Source organism: Akebia trifoliata, chromosome 12 (assembly GCF_017979445.1).
Source record: "Akebia trifoliata isolate Shusen 1 chromosome 12, ASM1797944v1, whole genome shotgun sequence".
NCBI classification, from domain to species: Eukaryota; Viridiplantae; Streptophyta; class Magnoliopsida; order Ranunculales; family Lardizabalaceae; genus Akebia; species Akebia trifoliata.
Genome location: NC_141386.1, coordinates 27589157 through 27607732, shown reverse-complemented (window position 1 = coordinate 27607732; position 18576 = coordinate 27589157). Strand labels below are relative to the sequence as shown.

The following is an 18576-nucleotide window of genomic DNA, read 5'->3' as shown; positions in this document are numbered from 1 at the left end:
TAATTTTAAGAACAACAACTTCTCTGTACTTCAATCACCGATAAGTTCTTCTAATTTTTTTGTATTTTTACATTATTTTATTATTTACAATCTACTATTTCAAAAACACATAACCAAATCAGAATTTACAACACTTAATTGATGCAAGACAACATTTACTAGAAGAATGCAGTGATGTACATAAATCCTTATGGACTCTAGTGATATTATCTACCATGCCATGGTTGCAAAATCTCTTTTAAACTAGGGTTTTGGCTGATTCGTAAACGATGACAATTGAACAATCATGGAGCTATCCAATGGTTTCTACAATAATAACAAACACTTGTGAGGCCAACTTTATCTGACAGCTACATACCCTAAATTAAAATATTGTCATGGGTCAATAATGGCTGGTTGTATGTCATCAGCAATAATGGAATGGCACAAGGCCCCTGCTAAATGCATGACTTTGGTGTTCCTGATTCAGGACCCCTTAAAATGCATGAATGTAAACGTTAAGTAATAATAATAATAAACAAATTATATGGTGATTTAGACATACCCTTCTAAGTTTTGATGAATATTGAGATATATCCCTCGTATTTTCAAACTAATGATGTATCTCCCTTGACCTGTATCTTCTCTTGTAAACTAATGCAATATAAATTAAATACCATCTTCAACCTCTAATAAAAGGACTTTTGATTTTTCTTTGAAATTTTTTTTCCTTTTAAGTTCTTCAACTTTTATGATACTATTTTGAGTCGTGATAAATTAATACAAAGAAAAGACACTCAAAATTCACTAAATTGACATGGCATGTGCACAAAATCATAGATTTTTTTTTTCTCAAAAGATACACAAGGAAAATATCTATGGTTAATTTTTAGTGTATTTTTTTGAGTTAGTTTATCATTATTCTAATGTTTTTAAGCCATTCAACCTTCCTTAATCCATCATGTTTAATCACATATGAATCCTTTATAGAAAACTCTTGAGTGTTTTACCCAAAATTTATTATTTTTCTACTTCTCAAAAAATCTAATTAGATGACTAGTTTTAAGAAGAAAATTCTCAAGTTTGTTAGTATAGGTTGAAGATGAGGGTATTCAGGTCATTTTTCAATTGGTCTATTAGAGAAAACCGAGGTCAAGGGGCTTGTCAGTAGTTTGAAAACATGGAGTATCTCAAATATTCACCAAACATTGAGGGGGTATTTATCTAAATCGCAAAAAAGTCTTCATCTTGAAGGAAAGAACGCGAGTCATCATCTGTCATCTTAGGAATTGGGACCTCGAAGAACAAAGCAGCTTGGCTAAAAATCAAGTTAGCCAACGGCTTGCACAGATCCCGAGATACACTGTAAGTCCAGTAACTCGCCTCCTCGTGGACTGGGAAGTGAAGTTCAAGGTTGCCAGACGAATCAGTTGAAATGGACAAAAAAGGGCAACTGGTAACTTACGTAACCTGTATTTCTTATCTCATATGTGAGTCTGACCGTGTCATTGGTCCAACAACTTTTGACACAATAGTGCAGTCGACTTGATACAGACGTTTGATGAAGACACCCCCAATATTTGTGGATGGTTTCGAATTATGACGACAAGGTCCCTCGGGTCATTCCAGTAATTTTTGTTCAATGGGCCCAGCATTCCTACGGTGAAGCGTTACTGTTGGTGTCTGGTCTTGAAGTTGTCTTTATTTAAAAGTTAGATACAGACATGATTTAATTTTCCTAAAAGGCTCCAAGAATATGAAGAAAGAAAAGTTTTTAGTATAATCAGGATGCCAAGAGTGGTTTAATTTTTTTTCCAAAAGATCCATTTCTTATGTTATGAATTTTACACTAAATCTAACACTTTGATCATGATTTAGATGCTATGCAATGATCTCTTGATGATATATCTACAATCAGTTAAATTTAGAAGGACTTGATAGACACTAATGTTTTGTTCAGTGGAACCGGTGCTTATCATCTTTCAATTCCATGCCCAATCCCTAAACTTCTATACCCATATCTTGAAAGACCCATAACCGAAAGCAAATCCTTTGTAGCACTTTTTTCATATAGCACATTTTGACAGTTGAGAGAGTAACACATCACTGAGACACTAAAATCTCATTGTCTAAACTTTGGAGTTCTTGTCCATGTTTAAAGCCTTTTATCAAACTAATTTTTTTCTTTTGATCTAATCTAGGCCATGATGTTTATAAGGCTGAGGTGTTAATTTTTCTTTTTTCTAAGGTGGTTCGTTCTCCACCATTTGAAGAGATTTACAAGAAAAAGTGCTATAGAGGATCTGCTCCTTATAAGACGTAAAGAAATTTCTTTGTGAAATAGACATCAATTTTGAAAAACTGACATCTAAAATGTAATCTTAATGGGGGAAAGGATTGCGCTAAAATGTGTGTACTTTACAAATAGATTCACGTATGAAGTTTAGACATAAATTTTGAAAGAAAAAAAAAAAACCAATGTCTAAAACCCCTTTTTACATGAGCTTTTTAATTAAAAGAATATACATCACTCTGTTAGACATTGTTTAAAAATTGTTGTTTAAAGTATTTTTTGTACTGGTGCAGATATGATGTAGATGTCACTTTCATAGGATCCAACATCTAGAAATTACAATCATACTTTCATTTTTGTATGGAGTTCAACTTAGAGGTGAATTAAACATTTGTGGCTCCAATGGGGTTGAAGCACATAGCAAATTTTTTGGGTGTACGGTCAAACTTTTCTCCTTTTAAGGGTAAGAGATTCTAGTGATCAAATCTTTCTATCAGGAGGGTTGGTCTTGCTCTCAAACCTTATGACGCTTTAAGAGTTGATATTATCTAAACTTTGGTCTTCAAATATTGGAACCTCACTCTCCATACAATTAATGTTCATTTACCTTGTAAATTATTTTTTTCTTCTTACATAGATCTGGATTCTTAATGTCATATAATTAATGATTGCAATGAATATTTTTGACGATTGCAACCAATAGTGAAAGAAACTAAAATATTATTAATATTATAAAGATCATTCAAAACCTTTTCTTGCATAAGAAAATTTCAATTGTCATAAACTAAAAATCAGCCCATTCTGAAACTTAATTCTAACCCTAGTTTTAAGTTGAAGAATTGTGGACCATCCAATTTTGTAAATCACTTTGGATGGGATTAAAAGTTTCGGAATGAGCTGATTTTTGATGATGATAGAGATCATCCTCACAAAAAATAGCTTATTCCAAAACTTCTAACTCATTTATTGAAAAATGTTTGGCACAATGTTTGATTTTGTATATGGCTCTTACAGATAATACAAAGCCAACATTTTTTTCTTATATAGACTAAAAAATTTCGAACGAACTAATTTTTTGTGAGGATAATCTCTATGGTAAAAAGATTATTCTAAAAAAATCACCTCAATCTGAAACTTCAAATCCCATCAAAGTGATTTAGCTAGAATTGTAGATCGTCATTTTTTATTATTAATTTTTAAATGATTTTTAATAGGATTAAAAGTTTCAAATCATACTGATTTTTTGTGAGGATGATCTCCTCACATAAGATTTCATCTACACAAAAACTCAGCCCATGTCAAAGCTTTTAAGTCAAGTAGGAGGTTTTTTTTTTTTTGGGTCTCCCAACATATCTTGTCTGCCCAACATTATCTGACATAATAAATCTATAGTAAAAGTACTTTTCATCGTAAGACATTTTTTATCAACAAGGTACTTATTTTCCACTTCAAATCTCCCACCGACCTTCCCATCCTCTTAGAATTAATTTGAAGTTGGGAAAACATTGAAAAAAGAAAAGTGGGTATATAAGTTATGATACAGACATTTCAAAAAAATTATGTCTTTTTTAGGCCCCAATGACATCACTAACATTTTCCCCTTTTTTTTATTTGCGTGGACATTGAAAAGCACACCAAAAACAGGAGTCAATACAGGCGGGCGTCTTCCTTGTCTATTTAAAAGCTGTTAAGAAGCTTATAACAAGAAAGCAAGAGAAGGTGGGGAAAAAAAGAAGTAGAAAGAAAGAAAGAAAAAAAAGCATCAATGGCATACGAAAGCCAACTCCCACCTCTAAGCCCACTCTCACAATACATCAACACACCTGTACTTACCTTCTATGTCATGGGTGTTTGTGAATTAGAGACCCCAATGGACAAAACCCAAGCTCTGAAATTCATTGAACATGGCCTTATACCCATTAATCCACGCTTCTCTTCGATCATCGTTACAGATGAGAAAGGTGTACAAAGGTGGAAAAAAATCAATTGTAGTATAGAAGACCATCTCATCATTCCTAAGTTCCCATCGGGCTTATTGCCCGAAGACTACGATGCCTTACTTGAAGAACACATATCTAATGTATCAATGCAACAAATACCCGAAACCCGTCCTCCATGGGAAGTCCATCTAATTGTTTACCCAACATCTAATGCTGCTGGAACTATAGTGTTCAAGCTGAACCATGCAATTGGTGACGGTTATTCATTCATGAATGCACTTTTTAATTTGTTTAAAAGGGCTGATAATTCTTCTCTTCCTCTTAGATTCCCTTCTACTTCTTCGAGATTGCATGATCTTAGCAATTATTCGAAAATGTCCAACTTTGTTTATCGATGTTTTAACACTTTTACTGATTTTAGTCGGGGGATACTGGGTATGTATTTGGAAGACGGTAAGACAATACTTCGATCGAAGAGACCACAAGTGGAGTATCTGCCTGTATCCATTTCTTCTGTTACCTTCTCTCTTGATCAGATAAGAGAGGTTAGGTCCAAGGTTGGAGGGGTAAGTCTGCTATTTTCTCTTCTTTTTTGGGCAATTTTCAGATTATCTCACTGAGTTTTGGATCCCACCCAACTTTTACTAACAGCAGCTCAAGATGTGTGTTAATTCTTTGGTGATTTAAAATATGAATTGGTGTGGTAATATAATCTCTTGTTGTGATATTAATGATTTATCTCTTGACCATGGTCTTCTACGAGAGACTAATAGAAAATTATCAAAATACACTCATCTTCATCCTCTTCTCAAAATCTTTATCTGGGCACAAAATTTGATTTATTATTAAATTGGCAAAATCCTTTAAAACCATTCTTTCTTTCTTCTCATTAATTTATTTGGTAGTTCTTAATCATTTTTCCAAATCTCAACTGGGATGTTGAAGGAGTCGTCACCTTGTCTTCAACCTCTTAAAAAAACAATAGGTTTTGGGACAAAAAGCCAAAGACTTTTGGATTAAAAATATGAAAGATTTCTTGTTAAAGATTTTTTGTTTGTTACTCACATAATGTCACAATCTAATGGAGTATGTCATCAGATTGAAATCCCAAGATATATCTCAATATCAACTCTAAGTCACTCCTTTTCAAGATCTATTTGTGCCATTTTTTTAAACCATGTTTTGAAGATTCCAACTTGCTAATTTTGTGATAAATAACTCCATTTTATCTCACAATACTAATTCTTATGGCTCAATTTTGAGCAGACTGTGAATGATGTAGTGACTGGAGTAATAGCATTCGCACTCCAATTATACATGAAGAGAATGGGCGAAACTTCAACAGACTCTCGTACAACTGCGTTGGTCGTTATGAACTTGAGGATGTATGGAGGGTTTAAGAGTCTTGAAGAGATGTTAAAAGCAAATATATGGGGCAATCACTTTGGATTCTTGAGCGCATCGCTTCCCACTTATAAGGATGTCGATAAGGTTGATCCTCTCGAGTTTGTCGTCAAAACACACAATGAGATGAAAAGAAAGATGAATTCATTGTCTGCTTATTTCACTAGTAAAATGTTAAGGATTGTGGGAAGTGTAAGAGGCGCCGAGGTTAGGAATTAATCTTGCTTATTAGCAAAAACTCTTTAATTAATGTTGTGGATTCATAAAAGTAAAACTCAAAATTAAATTTCTTCTTGTTGTTTTTATTGCAGGCTGCAGCTGAATTCATTCATTCAAATTTGAGGAACGCGAGCATCATGATTACGAGTATGGTTGGTCCTGTCGAGAAAGCAGCGATCGCTGGTCATCCACTTAAGAACTTCTATTTCACAGTTCCTGGTGTACCTCAGGTAGATCCAATATTCTAAGTTCTTCAATTTCATTTTGATTGATATTTAATGTCTGGAAAAAAAATATGGGATTTTGGGTTTGAGAAAGTTTGGTTTTGGATTGGAAAATCTACAGTTATATAAGTTAGGGATATAATCATTCTCAATATAAGAATAAATTCAAGTTTCATTTATATATAAATTGTTTCTACTTAATTAATTAGTTGTTGTGTTGAACTGCAGAGCATTGTCTTCACCATAGTAAGCTACATGGGAAAGCTAAGGTTGGTAGCTACAACAGAAAAAGGATTTATTGATAACCAACTGCTTGTGTCATGCTTGAAGGAAGCCTTTCAGAAGATCTATGTAGCAGCTGCGGGAGAAGATCTAGTGAAGTTTAATTGAAAAACTTGCTACCCATTAATGTATTTGATGCAATATTTGTCCAATGGGATCCTTCTTCCCTTCTATATTTATATGTCTCTGTAATGATAGATGCTATGGGGTTTGCGACGCTAAGGTTATAAATTTAGCCTCTTTGTGATAAATAAAGTCTCTCTCTCTCTCTCTCTCTCTCTCTCTCTCTCTCTCTCTCTATATATATATATATATATATATATATCTTCGATAGACTCAAGTTGGCTCCTCGTGCCAATAGACATGGGTGTTATTGAAAAATGATTGTGGAGGAAAGACAATAAAGATAAAAGAAGTGTTATGAAATAGAGGGGTTGAAGGATAAAAATGTAAAATTGGAAGAGTATTTTTCTAAAAAGGAAATTCAATAAAATTAAAATTTATCATTGAGATTCTTATTGAGATTAAATTTCAAAACCCTTTATGTGGGAGATGTTGAGAGTAGGGCTCATTGTTGTGTTTTAATATATAGAGTAGAGTTTGCCCGTCTACAACACCATCATCCTTTTTGAGGTTAAGGGGTAAAAGAAGAAAAACAATAAAATTGTAAGGGTATTATTGAAAATGAGGTAAAAGAATAAATACAATAAAATTGAAAAGTATTATTAAAGAAATATGAGAAAAAAAAAGACAATAAAGTTGGTAGGGTATTATCAAAAAAAAGATAAAAAAGAAAAGACAATAAAATTAAAATTATTCCTTGAGATGGATGCGACATTGAATCAGAACCATTCTTTAGGGGAGGGGGATTATATAGATTCTATCTTTATTTATGGGGCCTTAACTCTAACACCGTTGAGGAAGGGTTTGACTCAATGGAAGTATTCTTTTGTTGAAAGCACTTTTAGTGGAATAGAAAATTATTAAAGTCACTTGAAGTAGCTATGAGAGTGTACCTAATTGAGTGAAAAAAAAAAAAAAAAACCATAGATGCATGTTCTAGGAAAATCGAGGGTTCTTTGCAGGTACAATGCTATTTTGAGTGGTACAACGTGTCATTGTAGCATGGCACAATGGAATATTCATGGTTTCAATTGGTTGTCTTGATATATATACATAGGTGCTTTTAGGATCTAACTAGGGATGCTCATTTGGTGAAAAGCAACTTTCGTTATAAATAACGTTAATGGGCCTTTGATTTAGGATCTGAGTACGGATGTTCATATGGTGAGAAGCAACTTTCGTTATGAATTAGGTTCTATCCAAGTAGCGTTGTTCATTTGGTGAGAAGCAACCTTCGTTATGAAGAACATTAATGGGCCTTAGAAATATATGAGGGTAGGATTATAATGTAAAACTCATGGTCTAAATCAGTTTTGAAAAAAAAAAAAAGAAGATATAGTTTCGGATTTGATTGATAGCTTTCAAAATCAGCGGTTATTAATTTCAGTGCCAAAATCTCTTTCAAGCATCGGAAAATGGGATGAGGGCCCCTAAATATGTTGCCAATGCTACCTTGGTCGATGTTTTATAATTTATTTGGATTTTAGAATGTGATTATTGCCTATATTCTGATCTTAGAATTTGGTATTCGAGTTGATTTTGTTTATAATAGCATGTGAATATTCTCCCACACTTACAATTAATTGTGGAAGTTAAAGATACTATTTGAAAAAAGCTAAGGTACTATTTATTTGAAAAATATTGATGTGAATCCCAAGATCACATGTAGACTACGGATAGGGGTTACAAGAATTTGACTCCTCATAACCTTCCTCTCAATTGGTATAAATGTCCAATTTTTATTTAATCAGTGTACATTAGATCTACATGATATTCAATATTCAAGGTTTTTATTTTTTTTTTTATTTTTTTTTTATTTGTAGTCTTTACTACTAAAAGATGAAATAAGATTATTTTACAATATATATATATAGGACAAATGCATTGGCTTAGTGGTGGCTCTTATTCTGAAATTACTAGCCCCAGCTTATAAGTTAAAGAATCGTGGATCATTCATATTTATTCTTAATTTGTAATCATTTTTCATAGGGTTAGAAGTTCTAGAATTGGTTGATTTTTTGTGAGGATGATCTCCTCACCATAGAGATTATTGTCACAAAAAAATCAGTCAATTTCAAATTTTTTTTGTCATATAAGATAAAACATTGTCAGTTGTTTACCAAGCATTAAGTTAATTTGTCATTTTCAAGTAGGTTTTTGAGGAAAAAACTTTGAAGCGGGTTGGCTGCTTCAAAATTTTGAAGGAAGCCACTCTATTGGATTACATGTGGCATTTTCTTGGTAGTATTCCAAATTTTAGTGGAAATATACACTACGTGAAAATTGGAAAATTTAACAGAAAAAAATGACAGGCCAAGGCTTATGAATTTTAGAAACTGAATTTTGACGGTCTAGGATCGTTGAAATTCTTGATGTTCTCAGATTTGACGACTTAGAGCTGTCAAATTTTTCTCATCCTTTATTAATTTGACAGTTTCAACCTGTTGAAAAAAAAAATTGACAATGAAAAATTCGACCCCTTGGTCCATTGAATTTTATGAAATTCGGATTTTTTTCACATTGTGGTAGGGGTGTGAAATAAATTCAAAATGCCACATGTCTTGTAACGAGGAGGGTTCCTTCAAAATTTTGAAGTGGCCTACCCCCTTCAAAAGTTGAACTTGATTTTTGTTGGAGGAACTGATGAGGGGAATGAAATTATTCCAATGATTATTGTACATAAGCTTCGAGGAAGATCTCAATTTTTTTTCAAGCAAAACACTTTCCTTACTAGCATTGTTTTGCTCAAATGGATTAGCACATTAACAATCCAACACCACAATCCTCTAAATTTCATCGAAAACTCAACAACAAACAACAACAATAAAAAATAAAAAAAAGAATTTTTTTTAGACTTGATCCAAGGTTTATATATATTTTGGAGTTCATAGATGAATTTTGTGCCTCTACAACCTTGAAGCATCAAATCATTTTTCGGATGCCACAAAGGTGAAATCCCCTATTAACTTAGTAAGGCTAGTGGGACTCTTTTCTTAATGAATTTCCCATAGTATTGGCAACTTCTCCATGAATCTTTCTAAGTGTGTTCTTATTAGAAGGTTGATAGGATCCATAATTTGCTTTTTTCATTTACTTCCTCCGTGGAGTTTTACTTGTCATTATTAAAGAGAAGATTCTCATAGTCTGATGGTTTATCAAATTTCATCATCTAAGTAGACCTTCTTTGTACTAGCAATTAATGTTCTTTATCACATGAATCATTGTAATTAGCCATCATTTCTAGAAATAACTAAAAACATAGAAAAGCTTACTTCCACTTCCACTTGGATTTGGAAACATCTTACATTCTTCCTTTTCAAGAAGTGCCAAGGCTTATTCTTTCTTATTATAACCATTATTTTTTATTCTAAATCGTCGGGAATAATTGATTCTCTTAATTATGATTATAAAAATCCTAATAAAATTTATATAGAAATAGATAATCTTAAATGAGAAAAATTTAACGAAATGTAACCAAGGAAAAACAGCTAGCTCACAATTGTATTGAGGGGAAAAAAGACTATTGAAGTGATATGATTATATAAATTTTAAACGATTAAGATCGGATGAATTTTGAAAAATGAATCATGAAAAAACTCATGATCCAGACCTATGTTATTAGATTTGTTTATGCTAAATCAAATCATGAATCAATACTAAGTGAATTACTTCTCGCATATTGTAAAACACAACAAACTTGTGCTAACCAATTCTCTAATTAAATTTTTATTTTTTAAATCTCTCCCCGAAACATATGTGCATTAATTTTTTTTCTTTTTTTTTTTTTTTTTTTTTTTGGCTTAACAAGCCTAGGATTGGTGGTTAATGGATGTGAAAGTGGTTCTACGGTGTTTGAACCTAGATCATGGGACTCCTCATGCTTGCTAAGTGGCACCTTCTACAAGTTATCTTCAATATTCGTGTAGTTAATATTTTAAATTACAAAAAAGCCTTTACAATCTCTCTACCCCTATAACCAATTTAATTATTTTTCTTAAATTATAAAAATATTCTTTTTTTATTATGCTATCTTCAAAATCAATTTATTAATATTTCAAATTACAAATATATTAAATGCTAAAATATGATACACAATTAGATTATCTAGTTAAAAAAAATGAAATAGATTTTAAAAATAATTATAATTTTTTTAAATCTTGCATAAAACCTAATTTTTGTAATACATGTGTGTTTGCACATGCAAGCTACTAGTAGATATTAGCGGTGTCAATGAGGCAATTTCGATTTGGTTCCGAAGATTTTTAGAACTAGAACCATCATATTTGTTCGATTTCAGTTCTTATAGGTTCTGATTTTAACTTTAAAAGTAGTGGAATCAGAAACAGAATCGCTAAAAACAAATTGTATCCATTGGTTTCAGTTCTTAATAAATGGATGAGATAAAAAAATCCCGATCAACTAATGTTAGCATTCAATTTTATTTATAAGTTAGTGTTTTTTAATCATAAAATACAAAAATAAATAAATAAATCATCATTTACAAATTATTTCAAAAAGAAATACGATTCAAAAACACAATACATCATTTATAATAAAAACATCAATAACATAATTACAAATTTATCTAACAAATATATGAGTTAGCTTTTTTTCAAAAATCAAAATCCATCTTTTTAAAAGTAATAAACTTATAAGAAATGACATTTTAAATTAGAATCCACAATTTATATGAAAACATGAAAAAAAAAAAAAAAGTACATAATATCTATTAACTTTAAAAGGTAGGAAAACTTTCAATATTTATAATTTGAGAAAATTGTAAAACAAATCGATTTCAGATACCCGCGGATAGCCATCAAGTAGAACCTATTAGTTCCGATCCAGTTCTTATTCAATTCGATTCCTTATAGACTTGACTCTAATCGGGTGTTAAAAATAAGAATCCAAAATCAGGATTTTTGATTCCATTAAATGGGCACCCAATGACACCCCAACTAGATATAAAAGCAGAATTCAGAAGAGACATTATAACATCATTATTGTCACATTAAGAATTTTGATAAAGATGCCATTATTAAAGTTATTTTTGTGAAAATTAGTAACATTATTTGATAACTTTTTCAAGAATGAAATTGTGGTTCAAATAATTTTTCGAGCAAATGATATTTTTAGTGATTTTTTTTGTGGAAGAGTGGCACGTTGGATCACCACTTGTAGTAATTCAATTTGTCGGATCTAAGCCTCCCTTCACGAGATAAAAAAATGTTTGCTCTTGTAATTGAAAGTACCAATTGTCATATCCACATAATATTTTTATGATCGATAGTCCACATAATTCAAGATATGAAAAAGTTTAGACCCTACCTCCCATTTATATTTACTTGGAAAAAAGGATGGTGGATGCTACTTTTTCAGAGAACGTGACTTGACCAAGACACAAAATTAATTCATTTAAATTTGGGGGTATGGTGACTACCATTTTCAAAGTATTTAATCAGGTTGAAAAAAAAAAATTCTAATTTTTTTAAAATTTGATCTATACCATGAATCTAGAGGAGTGAAGAAAAGGTGTGTCTATTAAACAATGGTTTTAAGATGTCATGTCATGTGTAGTCGTCTACATACGGAGTTGCCTCATTTGATCAAAATGAGTTAAATTACCTTTGTATTATTATAATGAGAGAAGTCGGAGAGTACGTAAAAGTAGTTCGACACTAATATTCATTCAAAGTATTTAATCAGGTTGAAAATTGTTTTTTTTATGAATTTTTTTAGAAAATTAGAAAAGGTATGTCTATTAAACAATGGTTGTAAGAAGCCATGTCATGTGTAGTCATCTACATATGGAGTTGCCTCATTTGATCAAAATGAGTTAAATTACCTTTGTACTATTATAATGAGAGAAGTCGGAGAGTACGTAAAAGTGGTTCGACACTAAAATTAATTCATTTAAATTTGAGGGTATGGTGACTATTGCTTTCAAAGTATTTAATCAGATTGAAAATTGTTTATTTTATGAATTTTTTTAGAAAATTAGAAAAGGTGTGTCTATTAAACAATGGTTTTAAGATGTCATGTCATGTGTAGTCGTCTACATACGGAGTTGCCTCATTTGATGAAAATGAGTTAAATTACCTTTGTATTATTATAATGAGAGAAGTCGGAGAGTACGTAAAAGTAGTTCGACACTAATATTCATTCAAAGTATTTAATCAGGTTGAAAATTATTTTTTTTTATGAATTTTTTTAGAAAATTAGAAAAGGTATGTCTATTAAACAATGGTTTTAAGAAGCCATGTCATGTGTAGTCATCTACATATGGAGTTGCCTCATTTGATCAAAATGAGTTAAATTACCTTTGTACTATTATAATGAGAGAAGTCAGAGAGTACGTAAAAGTGGTTCGACACTAAAATTAATTCATTTAAATTTGAGGGTATGGTGACCATCGCTTTCAAAGTATTTAATCAGGTTGAAAATTGTTTTTTTATGAATTTTTTTAGAAAATTAGAAAAGGTGTGTCTATTAAACAATGGTTTTAAGATGTCATGTCATGTGTAGTCATCTACATACGGAATCGCCTCATTTGATCAAAATGAGTTAAATTACCTTAGTACTACTATAATGAGAGAAGTCGGAGAGTACGTAAAAGTGGTTCAATACTAAAATTAATTCATTTAAATTTGAGGGTACGGTGACTATCGTTTTCAAAGTATTTAATCAGGTTGAAAATTGGTTTTTTTTTTTTATGAATTTTTTTAGAAAATTAGAAAAGGTGTGTCTATCAAACAATGGTTTTAAGATGCCATGTCATGTGTAGTCGTCTACATATGGAGTTGCCTCATTTGATCAAAATGAGTTAAATTACCTTTGTACTATTATAATGAGAAGTCGGAGAATACGTAAAAGTGGTTCGACACTAAAATTAATTCATTTAAATTTGAGCGTATGGTGACTATCGTTTTCAAAGTATTTAATCACGTTGAAAATTGTTTTTTTGTTATGAATATTTTTAGAAAATTAGAAAAGGTGTGTCTATTAAACAATGGTTTTAAGATGTCATGTCATGTGTAGTCGTCTACATACGGAGTTGCCTCATTTGATCAAAATGAGTTGAATTACCTTTGTACTATTATACTAAGAGCAGTCAAAGAGTATGTATAAGTGGTTCGACACTAAAATTAATTCATTTAAATTTGAGGGTATGGTGACTATCATTTTCAAAGTATTTAATCAGGTTGAAAAATGTTTTTTTTTCTAATTTTTTTTAAATTTGATCTAGACTATGAATCTAGAGGAGTGAAGAAAAGGTGTGTCTATTAAACAATGATTTTAAGATGTCATGTCATGTGTAGTCGTGTCTATCGACGGAGTTGCCTCATTTGATCAAAATGAGTTAAATTACCTTTTTACTATTATAATGAGAGAAGTCGGAGAGTACGGAAAAATGGTTCAACACTAAAAAGTGGGAAATTGCCAGTTTTACTGCTCAAAATATCCTTTTTGGATCAATAATGCTTGGTTCGAAAATCACTTTGAATAAATCCAAACTTTTAAAAAGAAAAAAAAAAAAACAAAGAAAATTTCATGGGGTGCCAATGATATTGCCCCCACCCTTGTCGATTTCTAATCAACAAGATTAGATAGTGATATTGTCTTTAACCTACTACATATTGCCCAACTCATGTGGCAAAACGATAACAATTGAATCACCAGTAGGTCTGAAATCATTTCAACACGAATAATCCAAATTTGTGAAAGATATCCGATGAGTTGTTCATGAATAGCTTTCAAAAGAAAATTCAATTAGGAATAACACATCATCTTAGAAATTTTTGTTACCACAATATTGCATTCTTTCATTATCATGCACCATGTAAAGAATATACAATCTTAAGACAATTGATATATAAATGTATATATGTCAACTCAAGGATTAATCCAAATCTTTGACAAGTCTTGTCCGTGAATTCTTTTGAAGAAAATTCAATTAAACTTTGTGATAGATTTCCCATTACCAATCACATTACAAGCTTTCGTTTTCCTAATCAAATCATGCAAAGAAGATAGGAACACGCTTCGAGAAAATGAAGAAAATCATTTCTTCTTAGGTGATACAAAAAAATTAATTAACAATTTGTCGATTAGTCTTAAAGTGGGAACTCAACAAAAGAAAAGATATTCAAAGATGTGATGGAAAATCTTTGATAGAAACTTTAAAAAATTAACTAATCACCTTTGTATGATGATACAATGACCCAAGAATGATCTCACTAAACCTTGGTTACTAAATGGTAATCATGGTTTACCTTGCTTTAGAACATAAATATTCTAGAACTCAATTCGAATGTCCATCGAATCAAATAAAAATATATTTTTAATTTTAATAATATTTTTTTTCTCAGCGAAAAAAAAAAAAAAAAATTGTATTATTGAATTTCTTCAAGCCAACTGGACCAACTTGATTTGATGATTTGCTGAGTTGACTTGAAAATTGATTTTATTGGATTTGAAGACCGAGACACCTCAAAATTCAATAGAGTCAACTCGTGGAGTTTTAAAACTATGGGTCTAATCCTTTAATCATGCACTTTAGATGCATTATTCAAACATCTAATCATGCCTTGCACGGAAACTATCTAATAATTGAATAATATATATAGTAAATAATAATTTCCTTTGAACTCGTTTTGTGATCTTCAAAGGATTTGGATTAAGTTTAAATAATTGCTTTGAAGTCTCACTCTCATGTCATCTTCAGTCAAACACATGCAAAGCATCTAGAGGTCGAACGTCCATGTGCAATTTATTTTGGAAATAGTTTGATTATTATAACAAATCTGGCCTAAGCTGGTGTGGGTCCATTGATTGGACCTAAGGACTGTACCCGAAAGTAGAACCTATGTAGCTTTCTTTTGTCATTTTTATAATTATTTGTGTGGAGAGAAAAAATAATTTTATTTTAATTTATTAAATGATAAAATAAAATAAAAAATTTAATTAATCAAAACAATGAATCCTAGAAGATTTAGGTATTATTTTATTCCTGCTAAAGTTCTGTCCATCATGAAAAATATATAAAAAGTTGATAAAGAAAATAGATCATTTGTGAGACATAAAATTTGGAAAGCTACTATTGGCAACCTAATTTCTTAAATTATGTATCACACCCCAATTAAAGGTTTTAAAACACACTCTTCAATACATTATCAAGGTTTGGTTCAGATTATAATCTCACCATTACAAAACATTCTTACACTCGTTCCAACAATTTCATTAGATATTTATAATTATGATTAGGCTCATATAAAATCCTAATCCCAAGAAATAAAAATCTATAAAAATAAAATAAAATAATGAGAGAGCTTCTATTGACACCCTGACTTTTACTTATTTTCAACCATTCACTTTTTTCCTTTATTTTTAATTGGAGCGCGATAAGTAAAGGATGGGGTGCCAATAGCAGTTCTCAAAATTAAGCAATGGAAATGTCTTATTTGTGACCTTTTTGAGTGTAAAAGCCCAAGAACAAAACTTTGGACCCATGGGTGGTTAACTTAGGGATAATATCAATAATGTGTGGGTCGGGGCATGATAAATGGTATCAGAACCCGATGCTTGCGTGATGGGGGGATCACCTTGTGCACACGTGAACGTATGCCTTGCTAAGGGGGTGAATATAGTAATCCACTGCTGAAGATAGCATGACACGAGGTGATGGGTTTAGTCCCACATCACCCAAGAGTAGGAATTTGAAGTATTCATAAGTGGCAAACTGAACCTTACTTGGTACAGAGGCCTTTTTGGTGTAAAAGTCCAAAAACAAAACCTTAGGGCCATGGGTGATTAACTCAGGGACAAAATCGGTTCTGTGTGAGCCTTGGGCGTGTTTCATTTGATTTCCCTTGCACATTAAAATCATGTGTTCCCATAATAATAAATAAAGTAAGTAGTGGCAAAAAAAAAAAAAAAAAAAACATTAAAGCATTCGAAGGAATTGTTTTTCAGGAGAATATGAATTTTTGTTTTTCTTTTAAAATTGAAAAGATTAATTGCACATGTAGTCACAGTTTTAAAACTCGACTCAACTTCTATGTGGAACCAATCGATTTGATGATCCGAGCTACGATTTGCACCCCAACTTTAACTTCTTACACCCGAGTTTCTTAAATTATTTATCACACCCCAATTAAAGATTTAAACATACCCTTCAAACATTTCAAAGGTCTTGCTCAAATTATAATCTCAATCTTTTTTCTTTTTTTTTTTGTAAGTATAATCTCAACATTACAAAACATTATAACATTAGTTCAAGTAATTCTAGTAATTTACAAATATGATTAGTCTCATTTAAAATCCTAAACCCAAAAAGAAGAAGAAGAGAGTAAGAGGGAGAGAGAGCTTATATTGGCACCCCAACTTCACGTATTCTCAACTATTCACATATTTTCTTTATTTTTAATTAGGTTGAAAGGAGTAAAAGTTGAGGTGCCAATAGCTCTCTTGTTTTATTGGTGTCCTTTTTCGACTAGTTTCAAAGTAATTAAATTTATAAATATGTAAAAATATTTTTTTTAATTTTTAGTATATAAATTAAAAATTAATATTTATTTTTGTTCTCCATCAAAATATTAAATAAATAAAATTATACAATTTGACAGGGTTACATAACCCAGCTTCACGTATTTTTCTACCTGACTCAATTAAGTTTGGGCGAAGTCAGCTTAAAATTCAATCGGCTCGGCCGAGTTTTGAGTCGACATAACAAGTTTTAAAATTATAATTGAAATATAAAGAAGAACATAAAACTTAATCGAAAATAATTATTTGCCTTAAAAAGCAAGTAAATTTCCATGTTTGCATATCCAAAGCTGTTTCCATTCATTTGGAGTGGACTCCATATGTTTCCTTATAGGTCCCATGCCCAACAGTTAAGAAAATGTTGTTAGATGCCAAGCTGTCATAAGAAATTATTTGATTTTTTATTATTTAAGTCAATAATTTTCTATCTGTTAATGTTGCATAAATTAATTGGGATAACAAAAGTACGTACGATGTATGAATGCATCCACAGGTACGTCTGGAGAATCAATAATCGTTACAATACCTAAATTACATAAAATTCTTCAAATTTTCATATAAATTATGTATTTGAGCTTGTAGTGGGGAATCTCTTCAGATGAATATTACTTGTAAAGAAAATGAATTTTAGTTTTTGAAAGAAATTTACATTTTTTATAGAACAAATTAGTACTCTTTACAATAATATGTTGTGTTTTTTAAATCTCTCCGGTGGTGGTTCGTAGAAGATATTTTCTCATATTTTGTGATAGGAAAAGACTTGCATGTAAATAAAATGGAACTCTAGTATCACTTGATGTATTTTTTACCTCATTTCGATTCTTGAGAATTGGAATAAATGTGTACCCCCGCTTCGTGATGATTCTGATTCTAATTCCAGTTATATAAGAACCGAAATCATAATCAACAAGAAAAAAAAAAAAAAAAGTATATATATATGATGGTTCTAGTTCTGGGTACTTCAGGAATTAAGCTATAACTGACACGTTGACCCTCTTATCTTCGATAATAAATAATCAAGCCCAAAACAAAGCTTGAGCCCATGTGGACTGGGTTAGGGCTTGGCTAAGTCTGATAGGAGTTTGGCGTCTAACTAGTGGTAGCTTGTCTATTTAGGGTAGGGTTAGGGCTCAACCGCGCCTGCCCATTGATAGTTGAATGTTACACAATATGAAAACTGAAAAATTCGATAGAAAAAATTAACGGGCAAAGACCCACGAGTTTTAGAAACTGAATTTTGACGGTCTAGGACCGTTGAAATTCTTGATGTTCCCAGATTTGACAGCTCAGAGCTGTCAAATTTCTCCCATCCTTCATTAATTTAACAGTTTCAGCCCATCGAAAAAAAAAATTGACAATGAAAAATTCAACTCTAATTCGACCCCTTGGTCCGTCAAATTTGGGCTTTTTTCACATTGTCTTATCCCCCAAGAGTTGACTTTAATATATATGATCAGGTGTAGTTGCAAGCTAGACGGGCCCTCGACGAATCTGAAATCTTTGAGCCATTACGTCTTTGATTAACACCTCCACAACTTGATCTTGAGAGGGAATATAGATGGACATTGAT

At 31.4% G+C, this 18576-nt stretch overlaps 1 protein-coding gene across 1 annotated transcript; it reads left to right on the top strand.

The window, feature by feature from the left end:
* Positions 1 to 3966: 3966 nt before the first annotated feature.
* On the top strand, positions 3967 to 6477 carry LOC147389245 (wax ester synthase/diacylglycerol acyltransferase 4-like). The gene is made up of 4 exons (XM_086419044.1): positions 3967 to 4778; positions 5479 to 5823; positions 5928 to 6065; positions 6288 to 6477. Exons 1-4 carry the CDS (start codon positions 4038 to 4040, stop codon positions 6447 to 6449), a joined length of 1386 nt encoding a protein of 461 aa, XP_086275170.1. The 5' UTR covers positions 3967 to 4037; the 3' UTR covers positions 6450 to 6477.
* Positions 6478 to 18576: the final 12099 nt, after the last annotated feature.